This window comes from Oryzias latipes, chromosome 13 (genome assembly GCF_002234675.1).
Source record: "Oryzias latipes chromosome 13, ASM223467v1".
NCBI classification, from domain to species: domain Eukaryota; kingdom Metazoa; phylum Chordata; class Actinopteri; order Beloniformes; family Adrianichthyidae; genus Oryzias; species Oryzias latipes.
The window spans coordinates 14,096,279-14,117,842 of NC_019871.2; the positions used below are offsets into that span (position 1 = coordinate 14,096,279).

At 37.6% G+C, this 21,564-nt stretch overlaps 2 protein-coding genes across 2 annotated transcripts in view; one reads left to right on the top strand and one right to left on the bottom strand.

Annotated features, from left to right (window-relative positions):
* The first annotated feature begins 2,513 nt into the window (after positions 1-2,513).
* ttc9b (tetratricopeptide repeat domain 9B) overlaps positions 2,514-21,564 on the top strand; it is a 30,364-nt gene continuing 11,313 nt past the window's right edge. The window contains exon 1 of the mRNA XM_004075386.3: positions 2,514-3,311. Coding sequence (XP_004075434.1) covers positions 2,843-3,311 — 469 coding nt within the window. The 5' untranslated portion in view covers positions 2,514-2,842. The remainder of the gene's footprint in view (positions 3,312-21,564) is intronic.
* Positions 6,486-21,564, bottom strand: part of map3k10 (mitogen-activated protein kinase kinase kinase 10) — a 69,070-nt gene continuing 53,991 nt past the window's right edge. Inside the window, exons 11-12 of the transcript XR_002291517.2 lie at positions 17,936-18,071; positions 6,486-15,190 (exon numbers count right to left, since the gene is read on the bottom strand). The gene's annotated coding sequence lies outside the window, so the exon portion shown is untranslated. The remainder of the gene's footprint in view (positions 15,191-17,935; positions 18,072-21,564) is intronic.

Genomic DNA, 21,564 nt, shown 5'->3' on the forward strand with positions numbered 1-21,564 from the left:
GCACACACAAAGCAAGAATATGCATACACAAATCCTAATTTACGCACAAATCAAGAATTACGCACGCACAAATCCGACTGAGTCTAATTTCTCTCCATAATAAATCAATAGTCAAAGCTTTAAAATGAACATGCGAAACAGCAGTTAGACTTCAGATGGATCAGAACGTGAGGGTTATATCTTTGTCATTTTGGCCAAAAAATTGTTGGCACCCTGTTTTCAAAAAGGAAATTTGGGAAAGTGTTGAGTAAAAATGGGCACACAGAAGATTACTTGAAAAAGAGCAATGATTTTGCTCTGCTTTTGTGCACATTAGAGCAGAAATACAAACCATCTATTCTGCCATAGATCATATTCTGAAACCTCTTGGTTTGATTTGAAATGTACATATTATGTAGATTTTGTTGCACATTGAACTAAACCCAGTCCTGATCTGTATTTTTCTACCTTGATGTGCTAAGTTAAAGAAAAGTGTAATAGATCACTTTTTTTTTGGGGGGGGGGCGTCATTGTGCTGTTTATCTCAGTAGGTGCTTTACCCAGCCCCTGTATACTGCGTTCACACCTAAACTTTGTATCACTGTAAATATTTTGAAATGTTTTTATTGTTAAAAAAAAAACCGATGAAGTGGTACACATCATGGTGCATGTTTGACTTTTATTTAAAAAAACTGAGGGAAGATGTTCTTTCGTTTTTAAATAGAGTATGCTTGGGAAATGATTAAACCAGTTAAAACATCCACTTTTCTCTTTTGTTCTTTTTTAATTTTTTTCTATGGGAAAATTAAAGTTCTTGGTAACAAGGAACACAAAAGTTTCTTTTTGTAACTGTGTATGAGGGCAAAGTTGATACCCCATCCACTTAGAACTGCAGACAGTTTGATGATAAACAATTTTTTGGCATCTTTTCTATTTAAAGTAGAAAAAAACGAATTTGAGCCAAATGATCATCTATTTAAATATTCTTTAGAAGAGGATTTTTCAAGCTGGTAATCTCAGAAATTCTTATAATCAGTGTGCATTCCATTTTTACTCATGCAGGACATTTCTGACGGCATTAATGCAGTTTTCCTGTATTTTTCCTTATTTGAATTATGGCTGAAACTGGAAACTTTAAAAACATTTTAAAACCAAGTGAACACAAGTGAAGTGAAGGATGTGGCAGATAATGATAGTACTTCAGATTTAATGGTTTTCACCTGCGCACTTTAACATGTAAAACACAGTTTGGATTTTAAATGTTGCTTTAACGTTGTTACATAAGGTAACAATAGTATTTTATAATTTGTAAGCTAAACCACATTTTATTTTATAATATCACATAATATATTTCCAATGACCCCATGCGGAAATCTCTACAATGAAATAATCTAGAATTGTGTTATTTATGTACCGGTATTCATTTATTAAATTCTGTTTTATTTTTAGCTTTGGCAATTTCAACTTTCTGAGGTAATTTCCTCTTTTGTGGGGTCAATGTGATACTAAAGACAAGCCCTTAACATGTATCATGTATTTACGTTGCTTTACGAGGGCATCCTAGTGGGTACTGTTAAGCACACCAAAATCCTCTTTACACAACTACAAATGCTTAAAATTGTAATACTTTCTCTTATTATTTTGGTTTAAATTGATTTTAAAATATTTTTATGACCTATCACATCTACAAATTATACAAAAACTGAAATAAGATTGCTAAAATTTTCAAACAAAACAGTAATGCTTATGTGTAATATGTACTCTACTTCTGTTGTAATGTACATTTTTTTCCCATAGGGGTCGCTCTGACCTTTTTTCTACTTTTCTACGCTTCTTTAGCATCCAGGTTTTGGGTCTCCTATCAGCGGAAGTCATCAAGTGCTTTTCTCTTGCTAGAAGGATGAGTACCAATGATTGTTTAAGAAATATTGCTTGAACGGGTTCTATTTTATTTTCCTTTGAAGATAAGGTTCTTGGGCTGGGTGTCACTGACAGCATACCAAATGAATTCAATTCACAAGTGACGAGATTCAACTACATGTCAATTTTTTTTCCAACATTTTTTTTTTCAAAGCCTTTTTTAGGTGATTAAAAAAATATGTTTTTATCTAAGAAGAGATTTCAAAATAACATAAATTAAACGTCAATAAAATGATGCATTCTCGCGATTAGGCTACATTTGTAATGTATAAAAAGAACAAGATGATTTTTTTTTGTCAAAAAAATATTTTTATAGAATTACGGATTTTGATAATTTTGGAGATCTTTTTGAGGGCTAGAGTTAGCCTGATTTAATAGGAACTTTATACTAAAATTATATGAGGTAATTTGCCATGTTTTGTGTTAATTAACAGCCTCACTATTAGGGGCAGGCAATTTTTCAAAATGTTTAGTATAAATGTATTTTTTTTATTATACTTGTATTAGCAGCATGTTTGGATCGACTACTGTTAGGTTTAGGATTTCTGTCTTATGAAATGTTGACTGCAGTGACGCCTCACGACTTATCTCTCTTTTTTCCCACAATGCAGCGCGGCAGGGGCTGTCGTGTGCGCTGTCCGTGGTGCTGACGCTGCGCGTGCCTTAAAGGCTGCACACGAGCATCCTTCTACGAGAAGACCCAAAGGAGGAATTTTTATGTTTCGACGGATAGCAGACTGAAGCTTTGGGGAACTGGGGAGTTTTTTTAACAGCTCGTATGAGTGTTTTTATTCGCTTTCTGGACTGACATCCTTTACAGTTATTATCAAAGCACAAACTGCAAAGCGCGAGACCGCCGCGCGTTGAGCCAGTTTACTTCACTGCTCCTCCGACGCTGGTCGGCTCTCCGGTGCCGCCGCCTGCCCCCGTCTCTGCGTCCTTTATGCACAGCACGCTGCTCCAATCGTCCACGATCAAACACACCTCCGTGTCCGAGCGCCATGGTCCGTTCCAGCTGCCTCCACTGAGAGACATGGAAGCTAAACAACACCCAATAAAAACCCTGAAAAGCTACCCGGAGACTGGGGGCCGGAGCCTGGCAGCGGCCGCCGGAGGAGAAGGAGGAGGCTGCGGCGGCTATCGAGCTGGCTCCGCTGAGATGGAGATGGAGGGAAAGATCCAAAAAGCCATCGACTTCAAGGCGGAGGGTCACCGTTGTTACAAGGAGAAGAAATTTCGGGAGGCGATAGGCAAGTATCACCGGGCGCTGCTGCAGCTCAAAGGGGTGCATGTGGTCGACGGGACTACTGGCTCCGAGGTCAACCTGCTCAGCCAAGCCGCGGCCAAGCTGACCGAGGAGCAGCGGAGAGCCGTGGAGATCACCGAGATCGAGTGCTACGACAGCCTGACAGGTGAGTGGGGATCACACCTCTGGACCCCTAACTGCTGTTGACATAACGGTTCAGCAGGTTCACACCAGAGATGCTCCTTTTTCATTCTGCAGGTGTTTTCTTCTCCTTTGGGGTTCAGGTCAAATAGCTGCGGTCTTTGCAGGGGTGGACGGTCTGTACCAAAAAATAGAGATAGGTTTGATTCCCCCCCCCCCCCAGTTTATTGTACATTCAGGTTCACTGCTGTGTTGTAAGATGCACTTTTCACGTGGGTTCTGACAATAGGGGTGATGTAAGGTCTTTAGTCATCCATGTAGTGACTGACTCAGCTACTGGTTATGGCAGCTCTTGAGCTGTTGCTTTTAAACCTTCTTTAGAGCTGGCAGCAGTTGCATTACGGGATAGAAGGGGTATAAAGATTCATTAATCAATTTCCATTCCAACGATCCAACCAGAATGATCTGTCTGAGGCAAAATGTTTGTCGTATCAAATCAAATACCAATAAAAATGGTATACAATCATTTCTTAATGCATTTCTAATTTAGATAAATCAGTGCTCCATATTGGAAAATACTATTTGGATTGAGAAATGATGGATTTATTTTACTTTAATGTAAACTGACCAAGTGACATCACAGCAGACAACACACACGTGATTGCAGACAAAAATGATCACGCCATCATTCCAGTCCAATGTGTGGAAACACTGAATTTTCCAGTCATGTGACCATACAGTGTGGTAAAATGTTCCAATAATGTTCTGTTTGTATTCATTTGATGTGGGAAAACAACAGTGGGCGGAGCTTTATGAAACTAAAATTTGAATGGATTTGCCATTATTTCTTGTTTACTTGTTTGTTTGTACACATATTTAATTTATATTTGATTATTTTGCAAGAAATACAAGGAATCTGGAAACTTTACCTGAACTGTTCGGTACCAGGTATTTACCTCTGAGCTATACTGGTTGAAGTTTTTGCTAGAGATGTCCTGGATCAATTATAGGTCAGGGAATTGGATCATATTGGATTGTTAAAAATGAACCTATTTTAACTATAAATTGTATTAGTGATCACAAATTATACTATTAATCAAATTATTGTTAAAATGAATCATTACGCCCCTACAGGATAGCATAACATATCTGGGTCTAATATTTTATTCTGTGGAACATTTTTATTATTGTAAACAAATCACCCCCCTGTTATTTTGCATGTTGCGCTACTTTGCTGTGTGAACAGCAGGTTGTGTCGACTGTTGTCATTCAGAGGGAATTGGGTTGTACACTTTAGCAGTCGCATATTTTAATATTCACATTATTTTTGGAACATCATCATCCCAGTTAACTGTAAAAATTTGGGAAGGCAATAAAATCCTCTTGTTTCTGGGCATCTCTCTGTCCAGTCTTGTTTTCTGTACACCGTCTACGGCTTGTCTGAAATAAGCAAACAGACTATTCTGGAGTGCAGAAAGATTCAGGGAGGAGGTGATGAGCGAAAAAAACTGAAACAAAGAAGTAGGAATGAGTGAAAATAAGAAAACAGCAGATATGAATAAGAGACAGCAAGAGAAAACGTTTGTTGTTTAAACTTGAGTAAAAACCCAAAAATATTTGGAGGGAAGAGCATTGCAATGGAGCAGAGAGGAGATAGGAGGAGGAGTTTGTTGGCAAAACCCACCAGGGGTCCACATTTACCATGGCAACCATCAATGGCCTTTTTTCTCTGTTATTGTTCCAGCTTGTTATAATTACTGCCAATGTTTTCCCCTCATTCTGTTTTTGAAATCACGTAATCACTACTTAAAACAATGAAATACTCCCAATTTACTTTTCTGTGTAATATTTATTAAAAAAATGTGGTTACTGATATGATTCATAGTCGATCTTGGTTCTTTTTTTAACAAGCCGATTTCACTGACCTAAAATGGATCCAGGACATCTTTAGCCAAAACTGTAACTTGTGTGACTCAGAGATACATACCTGGGTACTGAACAGTGCAGATAAAGTTTCCAGATTCTTTGTATTTCTTGCAAGAGAATCAAGTTTAAATTAAATATGTGTATAAACAAACGAGTAAACAAGAATTAATGGCAAATCCCTTGACATTTTAGTTTCATAAAGTTGCATAAAGTTCAGCCCGCTGTTGTTTTTCCACATCAAAAAAATCTCCAACTTCTTTAAAAAGGTGTGGGGAAATGCTTGTTTGCAGAGCTGTTGCATCACTGTTTGATTAATTTCCCTTTTCAATTTCAGAACTACACTTGTTTACTCTTTCATTTTGCTCCAGATGTTTCTATGCACTTTAGTGACATTAAAACTAGTTTTGTATTTTAAAAAACAAACAAACAGAACACAGTTTAAATAACGGCTCTAATAGTAATTAAGCAGCAGAGAAGCTTTTGTGGGGTTGACAATGCCAACACATCTGTTTGACAGTAAAACCTGTTGTAATTCTGGTGGGAGCAGGTTTTTCCAGCATTTTACCACTCAGAGAGTGATTCTTGTTAATATTAAACATTCACAGGATTTCTGTTTTCCAGAGCAACTCAACCTTTCCAGGTCTCCTAGGTGCAGTTGCTCTGAAAACTAGACACCCTGTGATAACATGAGCTGAGTGAGTAAGAATCTCTCAGATGTTTGGCATTGTCTCTCAAAGATTTCTTGCCTTCTTCTTGCTCGTGTTGCAAACATCAGTTTTAGACATGTTGACTCTTCCTAAATGTAGAGAAGCCTCTGCAGGGAGACACTTGGGTATCTCAAAGCACCACCGTTTCCCAGAGAAGAAGTCTTGTTTCTAGGTTGCTTGTTGAACAGTATTGTGTGTGGGAATACTTTAGGAAAAAGACTGCCCCACCCGCCATGCATCCTTATAGGTACTGGATCATTTAGTGCTTTTATGAAGTAAACACATTTTCATCTAAATGATGTTAAGAACTCACAGATTGGTGTGGTCCAACTCTTCATCCTACAGACTCCTCAATCAATGTGATCAGGGTTTTTCTTCTGGAAACATTTCTGTGACACACTCTCAGATCCACTAACCACTGAATGAATGTAATTCTTGTGTGCACCGCATTACTTTTCCTATTATTGTTCAGTTTCAGTGATAGATGAGTCTATTTTCATCTGCAGCTAAGATTACCCATAAGACAGTGGAGAACATCCTGTTCATTTATTTTTTTTGCTTTCTGCTTTTTTTAGGACACTCTTTCAGGCATGAAGCCAGCTTTGGTATTCCAGTTTGCCATGCTTAAGTTTGATCCGTTTCTGCATTTCTTACTTTGTGGCACCTTTGATAAGTTTGGCTCAGCAGAATTTTGTTTTATTTGTTTTTCTTTTTGACATACAGAACAGTATGTATCACAGATATACAGACAATATTAAGTTACGTTTTGATCAAATTAATACATTAAAAATAGATAATAATTTAAATAAAAAAACAATTATCTATTTGTACAATTTCATTTTTTTTAAACTAATATTTTTTATACTTTAATCAAAACAATCTAGTAATTATAAGCAAAGATATTTGCTGCAAGGCAAAAGCCCATACTTTGGAGACTTAATAAAATTTAATGCATTTTTAAGTAATTTTTTGGCACATAAAATTTACATAATCATTAAGATTAAACACATTTATTGTCCTCTTTTATTATATATCTTTTTAAACCCTTTTTTTCTTTTTGCATAGAAACATCCTCTCATCCAGCTTCTTTAATATCTCATCAAGCACACTTAATTTAAAACAAAACAAAAACTGATACACAGCAAAGGTTGCCAAACATTTTTTTCGATCTTAAGGTTTTATTTAGTTTTGTCTTTAAAACAGGTTGTGAGCCAGTAATACAGAAAGAGTGATGACAGGTGACCTCGATAAATATGATAGAAGATCTTTGCCACAAAAACAATGTCAGCCTCAAACAATTGTGTGCAAATCTGATTGTAGATCTTTGTTATTGGGCGCCACTTGGTTTTGTGGTGTTCTGCTGGTGGTCGCTGTGGTTCAGAGAGAGGCGCCATCATCAGAGTGGCTGGCTGACTTTGGCTCTGACGTATGACAGAAGGAGGAAAGCAAACCAGAACCATACAGATGTGGGCATGAGGCATGTCATGTCAGCAGTTTGTGTGAAAGCTTGTGCAAAAGTGTGCAGGCTTTTCTCTGAGTTCACTGGCCTGAAGAGGAGCAGTCAGCTGAGAGAACGGAATAGTTGTGTATGTGTGTGTATGTTTTTCCATATGTCAAAAAGGTTTTTGCTTTCAACACAGTTTGTTCTACATCTTTAGTTGATTTTATCTAAGCGCAGTGTTTTGTTGTATATTTTTTCACTTATTCTTCAAGATAGAACAAGTACAAGGATTTATAATATTAATTTGACTAATGAAGCTACTTTCACACTGAAAATTTTTATTGAAGAGTAAAGGTGGTAATTTTCCCTTTTGATTAACAGTGACTTTCTCTTAAAGCGACAGTTGGGACAAGCTGATCCAGCAACATTTTTTACATAGCACAGCAGAGTCAGTGGATTGCCTTACCATAGGTTCACATGCATGCTTTAAATCCATTTGCAGTATTGCTTTTTTCAACTTGATAGTGAGAATAAACCTTCATACAAATAAAAATCTACCAGAGACTAATTTAATTGCTACTTGTGCACTTTTTATTTTAAAAAACAGCCTTACCCTAGTCAGTTCATTCAAAGTTGCTCCAATACAAATGGTAAATGGGATGTACTGATATAGTGCTTCTCTACTTTGGTTTAAGTCCAACACGTTTTACAATCACAGTCCTATTCACCCATTTAAACTCACTCACTCACGGATGGTGGCGTCGCTACTATTCAGAGCGCCATTCTGTAACTTCCAGGAGCAATGTGGGGATCAGTGTCTTGTCCAAGGACACTTTTACACATGAGTGGGCAAGGTGGGAACTGAAATACGAAGATAGACACTTGCATGGTCGCCTTGACTTAGTTTGCATTGGTGGTCTTTGAAGCCAGTTGTTCAGGTTTGCGGCCGTCACCATCTTGGCTAGCTTAAACGTCACCAAATCTCAGACTTCCCAATAGGAAGAGACAATTGGCCCAATATCGGCCCAAATCAGGATTTCTGCCATTAAGTCAATATAGCTCATCAATGCACCTGCTAAACCCTTCAATTGTGTTGTGACGACCTGTCATTGTTTATTGGCACCATGAAGAAACAGGCACTAAATCACACTGCTATGAGTTCACGTGTATAACTAAAAGTTGCTCATAGTTCCCAGCAAACAGCTTTTTATTTATTTATTTTTTTTAAAAAGAGACCTCGGTAACGAAGAATAAAAGAAACACAGGGCATCAGAGCACAATAGCCAGAAAACAACAGGCAGTAAAGTTGTTTATCTCCCACTGCATGAAGAAGATCCTATCCCTATGCATAAAAATCTCTCAACCTCATCACTAAATGACATTGTTCTTCTGAATTAACTGGCTACCACAATGGTTGCAAAGCACCAAAACACCAATTGGATTTCAACTTTGAAGGACTGGATAACCAGAAAACCTGAGATGCCAAAAATATAATGAAAACAAAAAAAATGAGCGCATTTTGGCTAACTGCCCTAGTTTTTTCTTTTTTTTGAATGCAATTCTCAGCAGTGTGAACTTTGAGCCTTGATTAGAAATAAATTTAGTTTAATTGGAACTGAACTGTGTTTCTGTTAGTTCTGATTAGGTTGCGATTAATCCTAAAGTAGAATATAACAATGTTTTTTAACTTGGTGTTATTTCCCACACTTAAAACTAAAATTTATTTTTAAAAAAACTCTGTATTTGCAAACACAGGTTTAAAAATGTGGGAATATCAGGTCTCTCCAAATATATTAACCACAATATACATGTTAAACTATATTTAAAAACATAACACATTTCGGTGTGCCGCCTAGTGGTTCAGTTGTGAACGGACCTGGTTTCAGTTACTTTCATTTTCAAACATCATAAAAAATGTAGTGCAAGTGTTGCTTCTTTGCACAAAACTTCATCAGGGATGGTACTATGGAGAAAATGACCCCCCTCTAATTCAAATGCTCTCCTACAATTTTGTAACAATCAGGATAATGACACACCTTATAGTGTTACACCATCTCTGAATGCCTCTTATTACATAAACTTGATTTATGTAATAAATAATACTTTAATTTAAAAAAACTATAATCTGTTTGTACAATTGAAGTTTATTTAAATGTCTTTATTTATGTAATAACCTTCTTTATTTGCTGTGTCATGACACACAGAGTCTGTTGGGTGATTGATTTCCAACAGCTATCTTCAAATTTTTCAACAACTCTTACCCCTCACCATACTGAGTAAAAAAAAAGCACACATGGGTTGTATGTGTTGGCCTGTGCGATGAAAACCAGATGCAGTTCACCACTTGGGAGGAGTTTGTTAAAAGTCTGTTTTGCTCCCCCTGGTATCTGCATTTGTTTAGAAAAATGTAATCGCGTTGCTTATACAAGACACATGCAAGACACTTGCTGTCACTGTTATTATGCTATAGATAATATTTGTGTTGCTAACAGTATAATCCTAACTTTAGAGAAGTTTTGTACATTTACAATTTTTTTAAAAACGTTTTTAAAGAAATGAACTAACTTTAGTGGAAAACAGCAGTTTGATGATGTCACAAAAGTGCGTCAAGCACACCCACTATTATCGTCAATGACGTTGCTTCCTTATTATCACTGTTGCAATGAAGCTCAGGCGTGTGTTTTTTTTTTCTCATAGGTGTCACATGCTAATCAGATTACAGATTCTTCTCTTGACCATGCAACTGTTTTGCTGCTGATTGCTTCTGTATCTGTATTCGTTCAGTCATGCACTCGTCATTGTGATGCAGTTGTGGACTGTAAGCCTGCAATAGGATCATTGCGTGCAGGCAAACATGCACTAACGATTTTCGTTAATCAAATCAATTAATCACAGAAAAAACGGATGTGGCTCCATGTTTGCTCCTTATTCTTGCACTGAAAAGCAACTTTCTAAAAGATGGAACTTCTGTAAAGCATGTATAAATTCCAATCTGTTGAAGTCTGAGAATGCAGACAGAAAGCCAGCACCACACAGGACGGCTTGATCTTACATCTGAGCGATCAGTCTGACTTTTCATAAACTTGTGCTTACTCTGATCTCAGTTGAAATCTGCCTTTGTTCCTCCTCACTGGCTCAGTCTGTGGATGAGTCACAAGTCAAAGGCACCGCAGGGGGGAATGAGTAAAAATGTTTGTTTTGTAACACCAGCCCCCCTTTTAGTTTCACTTATGTGGCATCCAGGCATTCCACTGTCTGGAACATTGATCCAGCAACTAAACCTGCTTATTGTGTAAAAAGATGTACAGTGAGATATATTATCCAAAGCAAGCTGTGTGATTTTCAAGTAAAAATATGCAAGAAACTAGCTTTTCACTTGTAATATGAACTACAATTCATTTTAGCATTTGCTGGGAGGTTAGAAACAGCATGACCTTCTTCTCACTGGTGGTTCCAGAGGCCTGCTGGGATATGGTTATGTAATCTTTCTACCATAAATGCTTAACAATGATGAAATCCATGTTCTCTTTTCATATTTCTGACGAAATGTTGGTTTCATAAGGAATATGATGACATAATCACAACTAGTTTTATTAACCAAAAAACAACTGTTTTTTTCATTGAAGAACAGACATCAAATTTTACAGACACAACATTGGGAGGACGGGAAAAATTTCTTATTTTATTTTGTGTTGAAGCTGATTCAAGAATAAACCAAATTCTAAACATTTGCAGAAACGTCTCTTTTCATGAGAATTCAGTTGGATTATTTGAAATTATGAAAGCGGTGATAATGGCAGGCGTAGTTTGGTTTTCTAAATTTGTGCTGTCAGCTAAATCTGTGTAATACTCAGAGCCTTGAAGGCTTTTGGTTGAGGTCATTTGAACTTTTGAACCCTGACTCGGCACTTAAAAAAAGGGAACAAGTAAAAAGCCTTTTGGGAGATGAGGGCAATTTGTTCTGAACCCAAATTAAAAGACAGTCCACATGCCATTCCTGAACTGATCACAGCCTCTCAACTCAGATGCTCTTTAGATATAAGATTATAAGAACTGCATCTGAAGAGGGGACTGTCATGGCTGCAGACCCAGAATTATTTCCTGTTGGCTCCTTCCCTGAGAAATGCTATGAAGGACAACAGACGATAACAAGAAGACACAAAAATGAAGGGAAGGAGAAGGCAAAGTTGCAGATAAACACTGGACGTGAGTAGGATGGAATACAAAGTCAACTCTGCAGGAGGATGGAGGAAAAAGAGGAAGGCTATGTGGGGGCTAGAGGAGGGGGTGGGGTGGAGGTTTGGTTGGTGTTTTTTCCCTCCCTCTGTGTATGTACGTCTGCTGTTGGAGGGGTGGCCACAGCAGAGCTGTAAGAATGCCGAGTGCCAGAGCTGCAGATGGCACTCCCTCTACTGTACCAATCACACCGTCCTCTCTGCAGCAAACCATCAAGATCTAAAGACAGGAATTTGGTGAAATGGGAAACAGAGGAAAGAGCAGAGTGATGGCACCTGGACAGCTTCTACTGTTAAGATGCTGTTAACGATGAAGGGGAGATAACTGTATATAAAAGTGAAATATCCTTACAAAAAAAGAAGATAAAAGTTCTTTCCTTCCTTCGTGACCTTTAGGATGTGAAAGAAGAATATTTGAGCTCTGTATATTTAGCTGGTTCTCATTGCTCTGGAAGATCCAGTTAAGACCAGATTGATTAAAACTCCAGCCCTGACAGGCCCAGATGACTGCTGTCACAAGAGTAAATAAAACTCAGACATTTGTCAGGCAGAAAGAGGAGGAGGCTATAGGCGGAGGCTGACAGAGAGAAATTGGCAGTGAGAGACAGAGATGAAGACAGAGGATAACAATATTTGCAGTATTCACAGTTTAATAGCATTTCAGCAGATTGCTGTTTAGCAAATTAAAACGTTGGGATTCAGCTACAAAAATGATGCATTTAGTCGTTTTTAGTTGGTTAAAGTTCCACTTCAATCCTCTTTTGATCTGCTGTCAAAAGTGTTCCATTTGGTTGTTTAGTTATGATCATGCAGATTTTAGCCCAATTAGAAAGAAAACCTGTGTTGTTTTCTAGGACATAGTTTCTGAAGAGCGACAGTGGTTAATTAGAAAATTGCCTTTGAGTTGTGGGCACGATTGTTGGGGCAGAGTAAGCCTGCCCCTTCCCATCATCCGTCTATTTAGCTTACAGCCCCTCACAACCCCAACCTAACATTACAGGTCCAACAAAAATGCTGAACTATTTTGCAGCTCCCAGCCATACAGTATTGAGCCAGATGCCAGCTCAGACAAGGAACATGAAGATTTACATGGATATAATAATATTTTTTGAATAAAAAAAATATTTTTTTTCGTCGGTCTTCCTGATTCACAATTTTTTATCAAAAAAAGAAATACTCAAAGATGCAATCCTAAGATCGGTTTTCTCCACATCTGCCACAAGAACGTGTTAAACAGTTTTTACCAGAGTGAGTTATTTGACCAAATCTTATTAATCAGATATTTGACTAAAATACCACCATCCTAATGGTTCCACAAGGATATATTAGCCTTTTCTTTTGGGGGGACTTTGATATGAAGTGTGTGACTTTAGACACTGCACATTTCTCCTCAGAGATGGACTGACAGTTGTGTGCAGTAGTGCATAAATTGAAAATGTCTGTCAAAAGCGTTTTTTAGTCCCTAGATGAAAGTCACGACATCTGCTCAGAGGACTGAAACATGTACCCTTTGTCACAGAAAGAGAGCCAGAATATGTATTCTATGTAATCAGTAATGAGAGATTTCTGCAGGGTTCTTTTCACACATCCAACTCTCTGTGCTCCGGTGGACACAGTAGAGTAGCAATAAAGAGTCAGGCTGGGTTTTTTTGGGACTCTCCCTCCTCTGCATGTGGCAGTACGACTCTGAATGCTTTAGCATGCTCACTGCTGGGGTGGTGGCGTTGAAAAAGTGTCTTTGTTGAACGCTCCTCATGACAGCAGAAGAAATGTAAAGGCATCGTTTAGTATCATTTTGCAGATCCAGCATGCATGTTGAGGTTTCTGCCATTTAAAACAAAGAAACAAAGGAAAATGAAAGAAGCAGAAATTTGGAATCACAGTGGACATCAAAGATGCTGGAAATAAGAATGGAATTCAGATTTTTAACGGTTTGGTTGTGACATGACACAACAAACAGTTTTTACATAACACTTACCTCTAAACAATAAAATGAACGTCTCAGGTTGATTATAGTCTGGCAGTGCATCAGATTACATCACTCATTATTCTGAACACTTTTGTCTTCATGGAATTCCTCAAAATATTTATTTTAGATGGGGTTCCAATGTGGAACTTTAACTGTTCTCCTCAAATCATTAATCTATATGCCTCAGAGTGGTACGGTTTCAGTTATTGTTTTAAATATCAGGAGATGTTAATGAAAACTCATTTATTGGGTCATTTTGCAGCTAAATCTTCCAACTTCCTTTGTAAATAAAAGAAAGAATAAAAAAGCAATATAACAAAATGTTACCAGGATCCTGCAGGACAATGGATTGCAGAGAATTGTGGGTAAACTATAAAGGAATTGACTCATTTCTACCTTAGAGGTTTTTTTTATTTATTATTGCTGCTGTCGAACAAAATGATTAAAAGAAGATTTATTATCATCTGTGTGAGGGCTGTGAAGACCAAAATGCAGAAGTGAAACTTGTAGACGGGAACTTAATTTAATATCTAAAGCTAAGCATGACAAAGCAAAATGTGAACCCAAACATGACAAAGCAAAACCATGAAAAATTACTTCATAAAAGGGATTAGACAAAAAGGATCTGAGAAAGACAAAAGCCCTATTTCCACTCTGTGGTACAGTACGGTAAGATTTAGTCTGGTCTGCTTTAGAATGGTCCAGGCAATTCAGGAGAGCATTACCACTCAAAGTTGGACCGTCACGCCGCAAGCGGGGTAAACCCAACAACAACAATGGTGGTCATCCAGCAGCTCAATTTTCCTACTTGGCATTTGGTACTTTGTATACACAAAGCATTTATTGTTGTTTGAGAGAAGATTGCGGGCGGCAAAGAGAAATACAGCCGCTTTCTTGGAGATTTCTTTTGTCATAAGAACCTTCAGCCAGTCAAAAGGTTTCTACAGTAGCTCCACCCTACTTGGGCCATTCCATTTTTCTATGGACCTACAACCAACATGAACTCCACTTTAGTGGGTCCATTTTATAATGGACCGCACTGTACTGCTCAGTGTCCAAATCCAGGCCTGACAGGCCGGTATCCTACACGTTTTCCAATCAATCTGCCATTGAAGCTCGCTTTTTGGCCAAACACACCTGATCCAGGTAATCCACAGGAGATAAGCTGGAACCAGGTCCACAAGGCCTAGATTTGGAGACCCCAAACTCTTAAGAGGACTGAGAGCATTTAACTAACACAAAGCAGCTGAGTTGATGGACAATTGACATCTGGTGTAATGATGGGAGGAACAGACATCTACATCACCTGACTGACGCCAAAGAAAGTATAAAAAGACACCAAACCGTGCCATTACTCAGCGGGGGGGGGGGGGGTCTTTTTACCTGAAAACATCAGTTTGGATTTCCTTTGTTTGTGTGTGACATAGTGGTGCACCAAAATGAACCACCAACAACCAAGGATGCTTCTAAATTTCCCATCATATCATCCTTTGAATTCAGTCACAACTGCTTTATTATTTTTCCAGATTAAAGGAAGTTGTTCACTTAGTTTTTCCACATTAAGTCTGCTGGTGTGCTCTCAGTTCATTCATCATATCCTTAGCCTGGCATCCAAGGTTGTCCCTCCTGCACAGAAAAAAGCAGTTAAAACTCATCACAACAGAAGACTTTCATTAATCTGTCCCTGTGCTTATTAGATGATGGTGAGCTTGAATGTTAAGCAGGTTGGGGAGATTTACCACATCCTCAATGTCAGGGAGACTTTGACAGCTCACTCACGCTCAGGTTCCATAAGGATTTCATGACAGCAGTCTCAAGACTCGCACAGCCAGAGAGGCTGCCTCTACGCCCTTCGTAAAGACCACAGAGCCCACATCCTAAGGAGGAACTTTACAGTTCGCTTGGCAGTCCAGGGGAACTCAAAGAAAGTCACATTCATAGATGACTACATGTAACAACAAACTTGTCTTTTACTTTATGAAAGTTTTTCAAGAGAAATTTTTAATTTGTTCTGTAAAAATGCTTAATTTCCAATGATTTTCCAGACAAGTAAAATAGTTTCTGCCTGTAGAATTGATCAGAGCCTATTCCGAACCTATTTAGCATGTATGTAAAATGTAAAATAACTCATAAACATTGGTTAAACGTAGATTTTAACTTATTTTAATTTGTGTTATTTTAGTATTTTGTTGAAGCTTGGTTGAAAAAAAAGGTAAAAACACAACAGCAGCCAAAAACAGTGTCCAGACATCCCAGAGTTAAAGCAGAAGTCTTCTGAGCATCCACAGATGGCATTACCAATTTCATAATGGCCTGGCCACAGGCTGAAATAAAATCATGTCTCTGTTGAAGTTCAGGGATATAAAAAGGCTCAATAAAAATCTCTTTAAAGACTTTGTTTAAACTGTGTGGATCTGTTATTTCTTGCTTATGTGGTAAAAGGTGATTTCAAGTGTCTCAGGTCCTCATTCAGACTCTAGCATTAAAACAATTAAATCAAATGAACTCTAATAACAGACAAATTAATAGAATGGAGATAAAAAAAAAATCTCGATGCTAAAAATAAGGCAGAGTATAAATGGTTTCACCTCATTGAGGTCATCTGGACAGATAGCTTCCTGACTTTTGTGAATATTTAAACAGCTCGAGGTGGACCTTTAAATAGACCCAGCAATAATCCTGAGTCAGTTACTATTTTAGGATAGCAGGATAAGGCTACAAGATGGTCACTTGATTTGGACATTTCTAAGGTATAAATGACAGCAAAACTAAGCTCTACACAGGTATCATCATATCTCTGCCAAAAGGTAGACACGAATGAATTTTAACTTTTTCTAAGCTCATTGACATTATTCTTGCAACACTGGGTTATATAAATAAATTGAATTGAACTGAAGTGAATACTTAACTTTTTTTGAAAATACAAAAAAGAAGTAATCCCATGCAGCTTTCTCTCTGTTACATCATGTACATCAAACACCAGGATTATTTTTTTAATATTCGTTATTTTAGTGCTACAGAAATTTTAGTGTAATAATGTTTGATTTCCCTTCAGTTTGAAGAAAAAATAAGGTTTTACAGTAACGAGATATCCGGCAAAACAAGAGAGTTGGGAGAAACACACCACATGCTGCGGGATAATGAGTGCAAATAAGACTTTTCAAGAAATATATTTAGATTTTGGAAAACATATTTAAACAGTGTTAGTGTCAGGAGATTTGTGTGGAAAAGAGACACAGATGTTTCAAAAAGATGATTCATAATCACACCAATGGAGCCTTGCTGTGAACAGAGGCTCAGCACTCAGATTGGTGCAAGAGTTTAGAAAAAACTGGAGTCACCATTCTGATCAACAGCAAATCTTTCCAGTGACCAGGAAATGCCACGCCCACTGATATACAGTTTTTTAAATTGCACCTAGCCTTAAACTCTTTCCTCACTTTTAGCAAGTTTATTTTGGTGATGAGACTCTTTTAATGGCTTTGGTAGATTATTTCAGTGCAATGCTAAGAAACAAGACCTGCAACTAAACAAGACCAGCTATGTTTTTGTGCACTTTGGTGAGGATGGTGCTTTATACTGCAATTTTTGCAAAGATCATGCAGATCCAAATAAAATGATGTTGTAACTGAGCGAAAAGAACAACAAAAAAGGAACAAAAACCTGGTGCTCAGTAAAATCTGAACCACAGAGATCACTTTTCCAGGTCCCTGACCCAAATTTCATCCAGTTTGTGGATTAATTATTACAATGAGCCAAGTTCAGCTCCTGTTGTTTTTATTTACTTTCCCAAAAGTCGCCTCAAACATGTGTCTGCTGCAGACCTCCTTCTATTCCAGAAACATTTAAATCTTCATCTGTAAGAGTGAACAGGAAGGCATTTTCAGACACTTAGAAGTAATTTAAGATTCAGCTTATTCAAATTTCCTTTTTTTTTTTTTAATTTAATCATGACGTTGACTATTTAAAAGCACAATTTAACGCTGATCACCCTATTTTAAATTTTTAAATTAAGATAATTTGACATTAGCTTTTCCAGTTTTTCAATACAGATGTATCATTAAAAAAGTTTTGCTTCTTCAGTAACTTTTGAGTTTTTTTTGTCTACATTTTACAATGGAAACAACAAGAAAAAATAAATATATATTTCTTTAAACACATTTTCCACAAAAAATGCTTGTGGTTAAGTTAGTTTTTTTTTAAGATTTGCATCAGTTCAGCAAAATTTGTTACAATGGTTCCATGAGCTCCGCTGAAGAACACTTGTCACTGTTGAAGTAGTAGTTTATCTCACTTCCCTGCAACCATGAACCTGACAAGTTTGCCAAATTGTTTACAGAATTAGTGATAGTTATCTGCATTCAGTTTTACCTTCACTGAAAACAATTCCAACCATCGACCTATCCATCCAGCTTCTGCTCTGCTTAAGCCTGTGCAGCGTCGCATGGGTTGCTGGAGCCTATCCCAGCTACTTTAGTAAAAAGCCAGGGCACGTCCTTTTCGATGACTGTGGGAGGAAAGCAAAGCACCCAGATTAAATCCATGCATGCACAGAAAGAGCAAGCAAACCCCACACAGACAGAAACCAGCTGGGATTCTAGCCTTCTCACTGTGAAGCAACACTGCTAACCACTGCTGCACCAAGCAACTACAACCATTCTTGCTTTTTTTTTTAATTCCTCCACTAGTTGAATTCTAGTGGTTTTATTATGTTCTCTCCATCTTCTCTGGTTAATTACATGTGATTCCCATCATTTAGTTCTCTCATTAAGAACAAGGTTAGAGAATTCTTGACATGCAGCAGACGCCACATGCATATTAGACTTGATTCCCACTAATCTCATCAGGGAAATTTCTCGTCTGCTTTCAGAAAAAAAGCTAATAATGACTGCACTGAAGCCAGAATGTTGGTCCTCATTCTATATTTGGGTACAAGTACCACAGTATAAATGTAAATCCAAATCTTAATATTTGATTGCCTTTTCATGACTTGTTTTTTCATTTAATAGTTACTTTCACACAACATTTCCTATTTTCAATGTGACATTTAAGGACTTATAGGAGTACAAACTGCCAGCATTGCTCTTAAAGTCCCACTCATTGTTTTATTTATTTTTCAAAGCGTTCCCAGCTTTCTTGCTCAGTGTCCTTGTGGAAGAGTGTCCGCCCTGAGACGGTAAGTTTGAATCCACAGCTGAGTCACAACAAAGACTGAAAATGGGACCTAACGCCTCCCTGCTTGACACTGAGCAGGGTTGAATTTGGGTGTTACACCACCATCCCGAATGTGGCTCTGTCTGCAGCTCACTGCTCCCCCAGGGGTCAAATGCAGAGAACACATTTCACACATCCAGCATGTTAGCTAATGGGACTTTAACTTGACTTTAAATTTAATCAAAAATTTAAATGTCGTTTTGCCTTGTTTTGTTTAAGCCAAAATAAAAAAAAAACGTGTTGTTTTAGAGGACAAAGTTTCTGCAGAGCGACAGTAGTTCATTGCAAATTTGCCTCTAACTGTTGGGCTGGAGTAAGCCCACTCCCCTCCTGATCATCCATCTGTTTGCATGCTCTCCTGCTAGCTGACAGCCTCTCACAACCCCAAGCTAACAACAGAGCAATCAGCCATAAAATTTGATAGCTTGGACGAGGAAAACGAAGACGTATATGAATCTATTTGCAAGCAAATGCATCAGAATGAGGCGCAGCATGGAGCTTGTGGTTTGCCGTAGCAATGTGTACATCACACTTACAAGCTTTTTCAATCTGCATTTTTTCGTCTGCTCCTGATTCACAAAAATTTAAATAAAGAAAAACGTTTAAATGCAGTTTTTCATCTGTCCTCCATCATGAAAAAAATACCACAAGAACATGTTAAAAACACCAAAAACGTAGTTTTCATTAGAGTGGGTCTTTAAAGTATTATGACACAAACAGAGCTAAGAATCACTGCAGATTCTTGTGTCACATTGAAATATATTCATACATCTGGCAATAAGGTTTAAATGGCAAAATGCTGAACTAGTCTTTTGGTTTGGGATCATTAGTATTTAATATTGAGTTTTAGTTCTGTACATCATTGAATAAAATATTCCAAAAAATTACTTTTAATAAATGCGCCAAAAACTTCACTAAGCTTGCAGAAGAATGATGAAACCCTAAAATCTGAATTATTGCTTTTACATGCGACACTGTGAAAGAAGTCTTCTACAGACTGCTGAGTAATAAAACCAAGAACTTTAACTTAGAAATAAAAAAATGGTGTAAAATTGGTAAGGCCTGTAAGTTTAGTCTACAAACAATTATTTAAAATGACATTTAAACAAATAGGTTAAATTAAGAAAAAATGCAGGAATGTTTGTAATATGATACAGGATGAACAAGTGAAGGTGTCAAAATGTATTTCATTAACATAATATATAATTCAAAAGTACTATTGTGAGGATTTCACTCTTTATATTGTAGATTTCTTGGTTGTATTGGATGAAGTCATGCTTTGTGTTCTGGTTAAAGATTTTGTGTTTGTTTTTTTCCAGTCACACAGGGTTCCTCTCTTAATTGTGCACAGCTGTTTCTGTTTTAGGTAATTAATCATGAGTGAAAAAAACAACTAAATAAATAAATTAAAGACCATGGGACCTACTTTTAAGGTCAGAACATGTCATTTTGAAGCTAAAACCTGCTATGAACTGCAAGTCTGTCCCTCCTAACAAAAGCAGGGCATTCACAAAAGTGCTTTTGTTTGACTTTTCTTTTTGAAAGACTGACTGTGACCTCAAATATTGAAGCGTGAGGCACTGCCACATAGATGCACTTTTTACTGTCTGTTTAAATCTGCTGCAACAGCGTGACATTTAGAAAAGAGCCAAAAGAAAAGTGACACAAGAACTTAGTTCCTAAAGAACAAGAACACCTAAGGGGGAGGTAGAAGAGACGTGTGTGTGTGTGTGTGTGTGGGTGTGTGTGTGTGTGTGTGTGTGTGTGTGTGTGTGCGCGTGCGTGCGTGCGTGCGTGTGTGTGTGTGTGTGTGAGAGACTGACAGCTTTCTCCATCCACCATTATCTTCCAAACTAATTAAAAGGTGAGGGACAGCAAACTAATCACCCGAGAAGTTAACTGGATCCTGACATTGCTCCTGGTGTGATGGTGACTGGCAGGAAAAGGGGTGAGGCAGAGTCAAGGACACAGATCAGGATTGAAGGACAGTTGTAGAGACCAAAAAAGAAGGTTTGAATGTTTTTCACTAGAAAAAGAATTGAGGTAAAACCATTAATTGTGTTTTGTTTATTTTTTAACCTTTTATTGGTTCAGATTTTGTTGCATCATTTTTCGATGTGTCCTCACTTATCTCCTGTCTCTCTTATGCTTCTATCTTTTATCTCTCGCTCTCTTTCCCTCCTTTCTTTTCTCAAAGGCTTAGATGCTCTGTTTGCTAAAATAAAGCATGTCTCCATGCAGGTTCCTTTTTTTCCCTGACATGTTGCTCGAGGCAAGCCGGTGGAGCTTGTGTGCAAGTGTTAACCACTCCTCTTCACCATGCTGCCTCTACTTTAACAATCAAGCCATGGAAACGCGGGCATGGGATCACATGATGAGGACACACAAGCAGAAAAACACTCACATTCACACACAAACGTTTCACAGCTGCTTTGCACTTGTCGGCTTTGAAAAAATACACAAATTCCTCAACATTAATTTCTTCAGAAATAGTGATTTGCGATGTGAAATGATGAAACTTCAGCTTTGTAAAAGAAATACTACTTGCAAATTAAGTCCATCTGGGATAATAATAAATGACGTTTCCCATGATCCCTTTAGTTGCTCATCATTTAAGATCTATTGGTGCAAATGTGTTTAGTGAAAGTTTCCGGTTTGTCTGAGCCTGTTGTAATGAAGGAAAAAAACTACTTTGATGAAAAACAACAAAATTGATAAGGAGTTCTTGGGCCCTGGAGTGTCTTGCTCATTGACATTTAATAAATCCTGTTGGTAGCTGGCAGGCC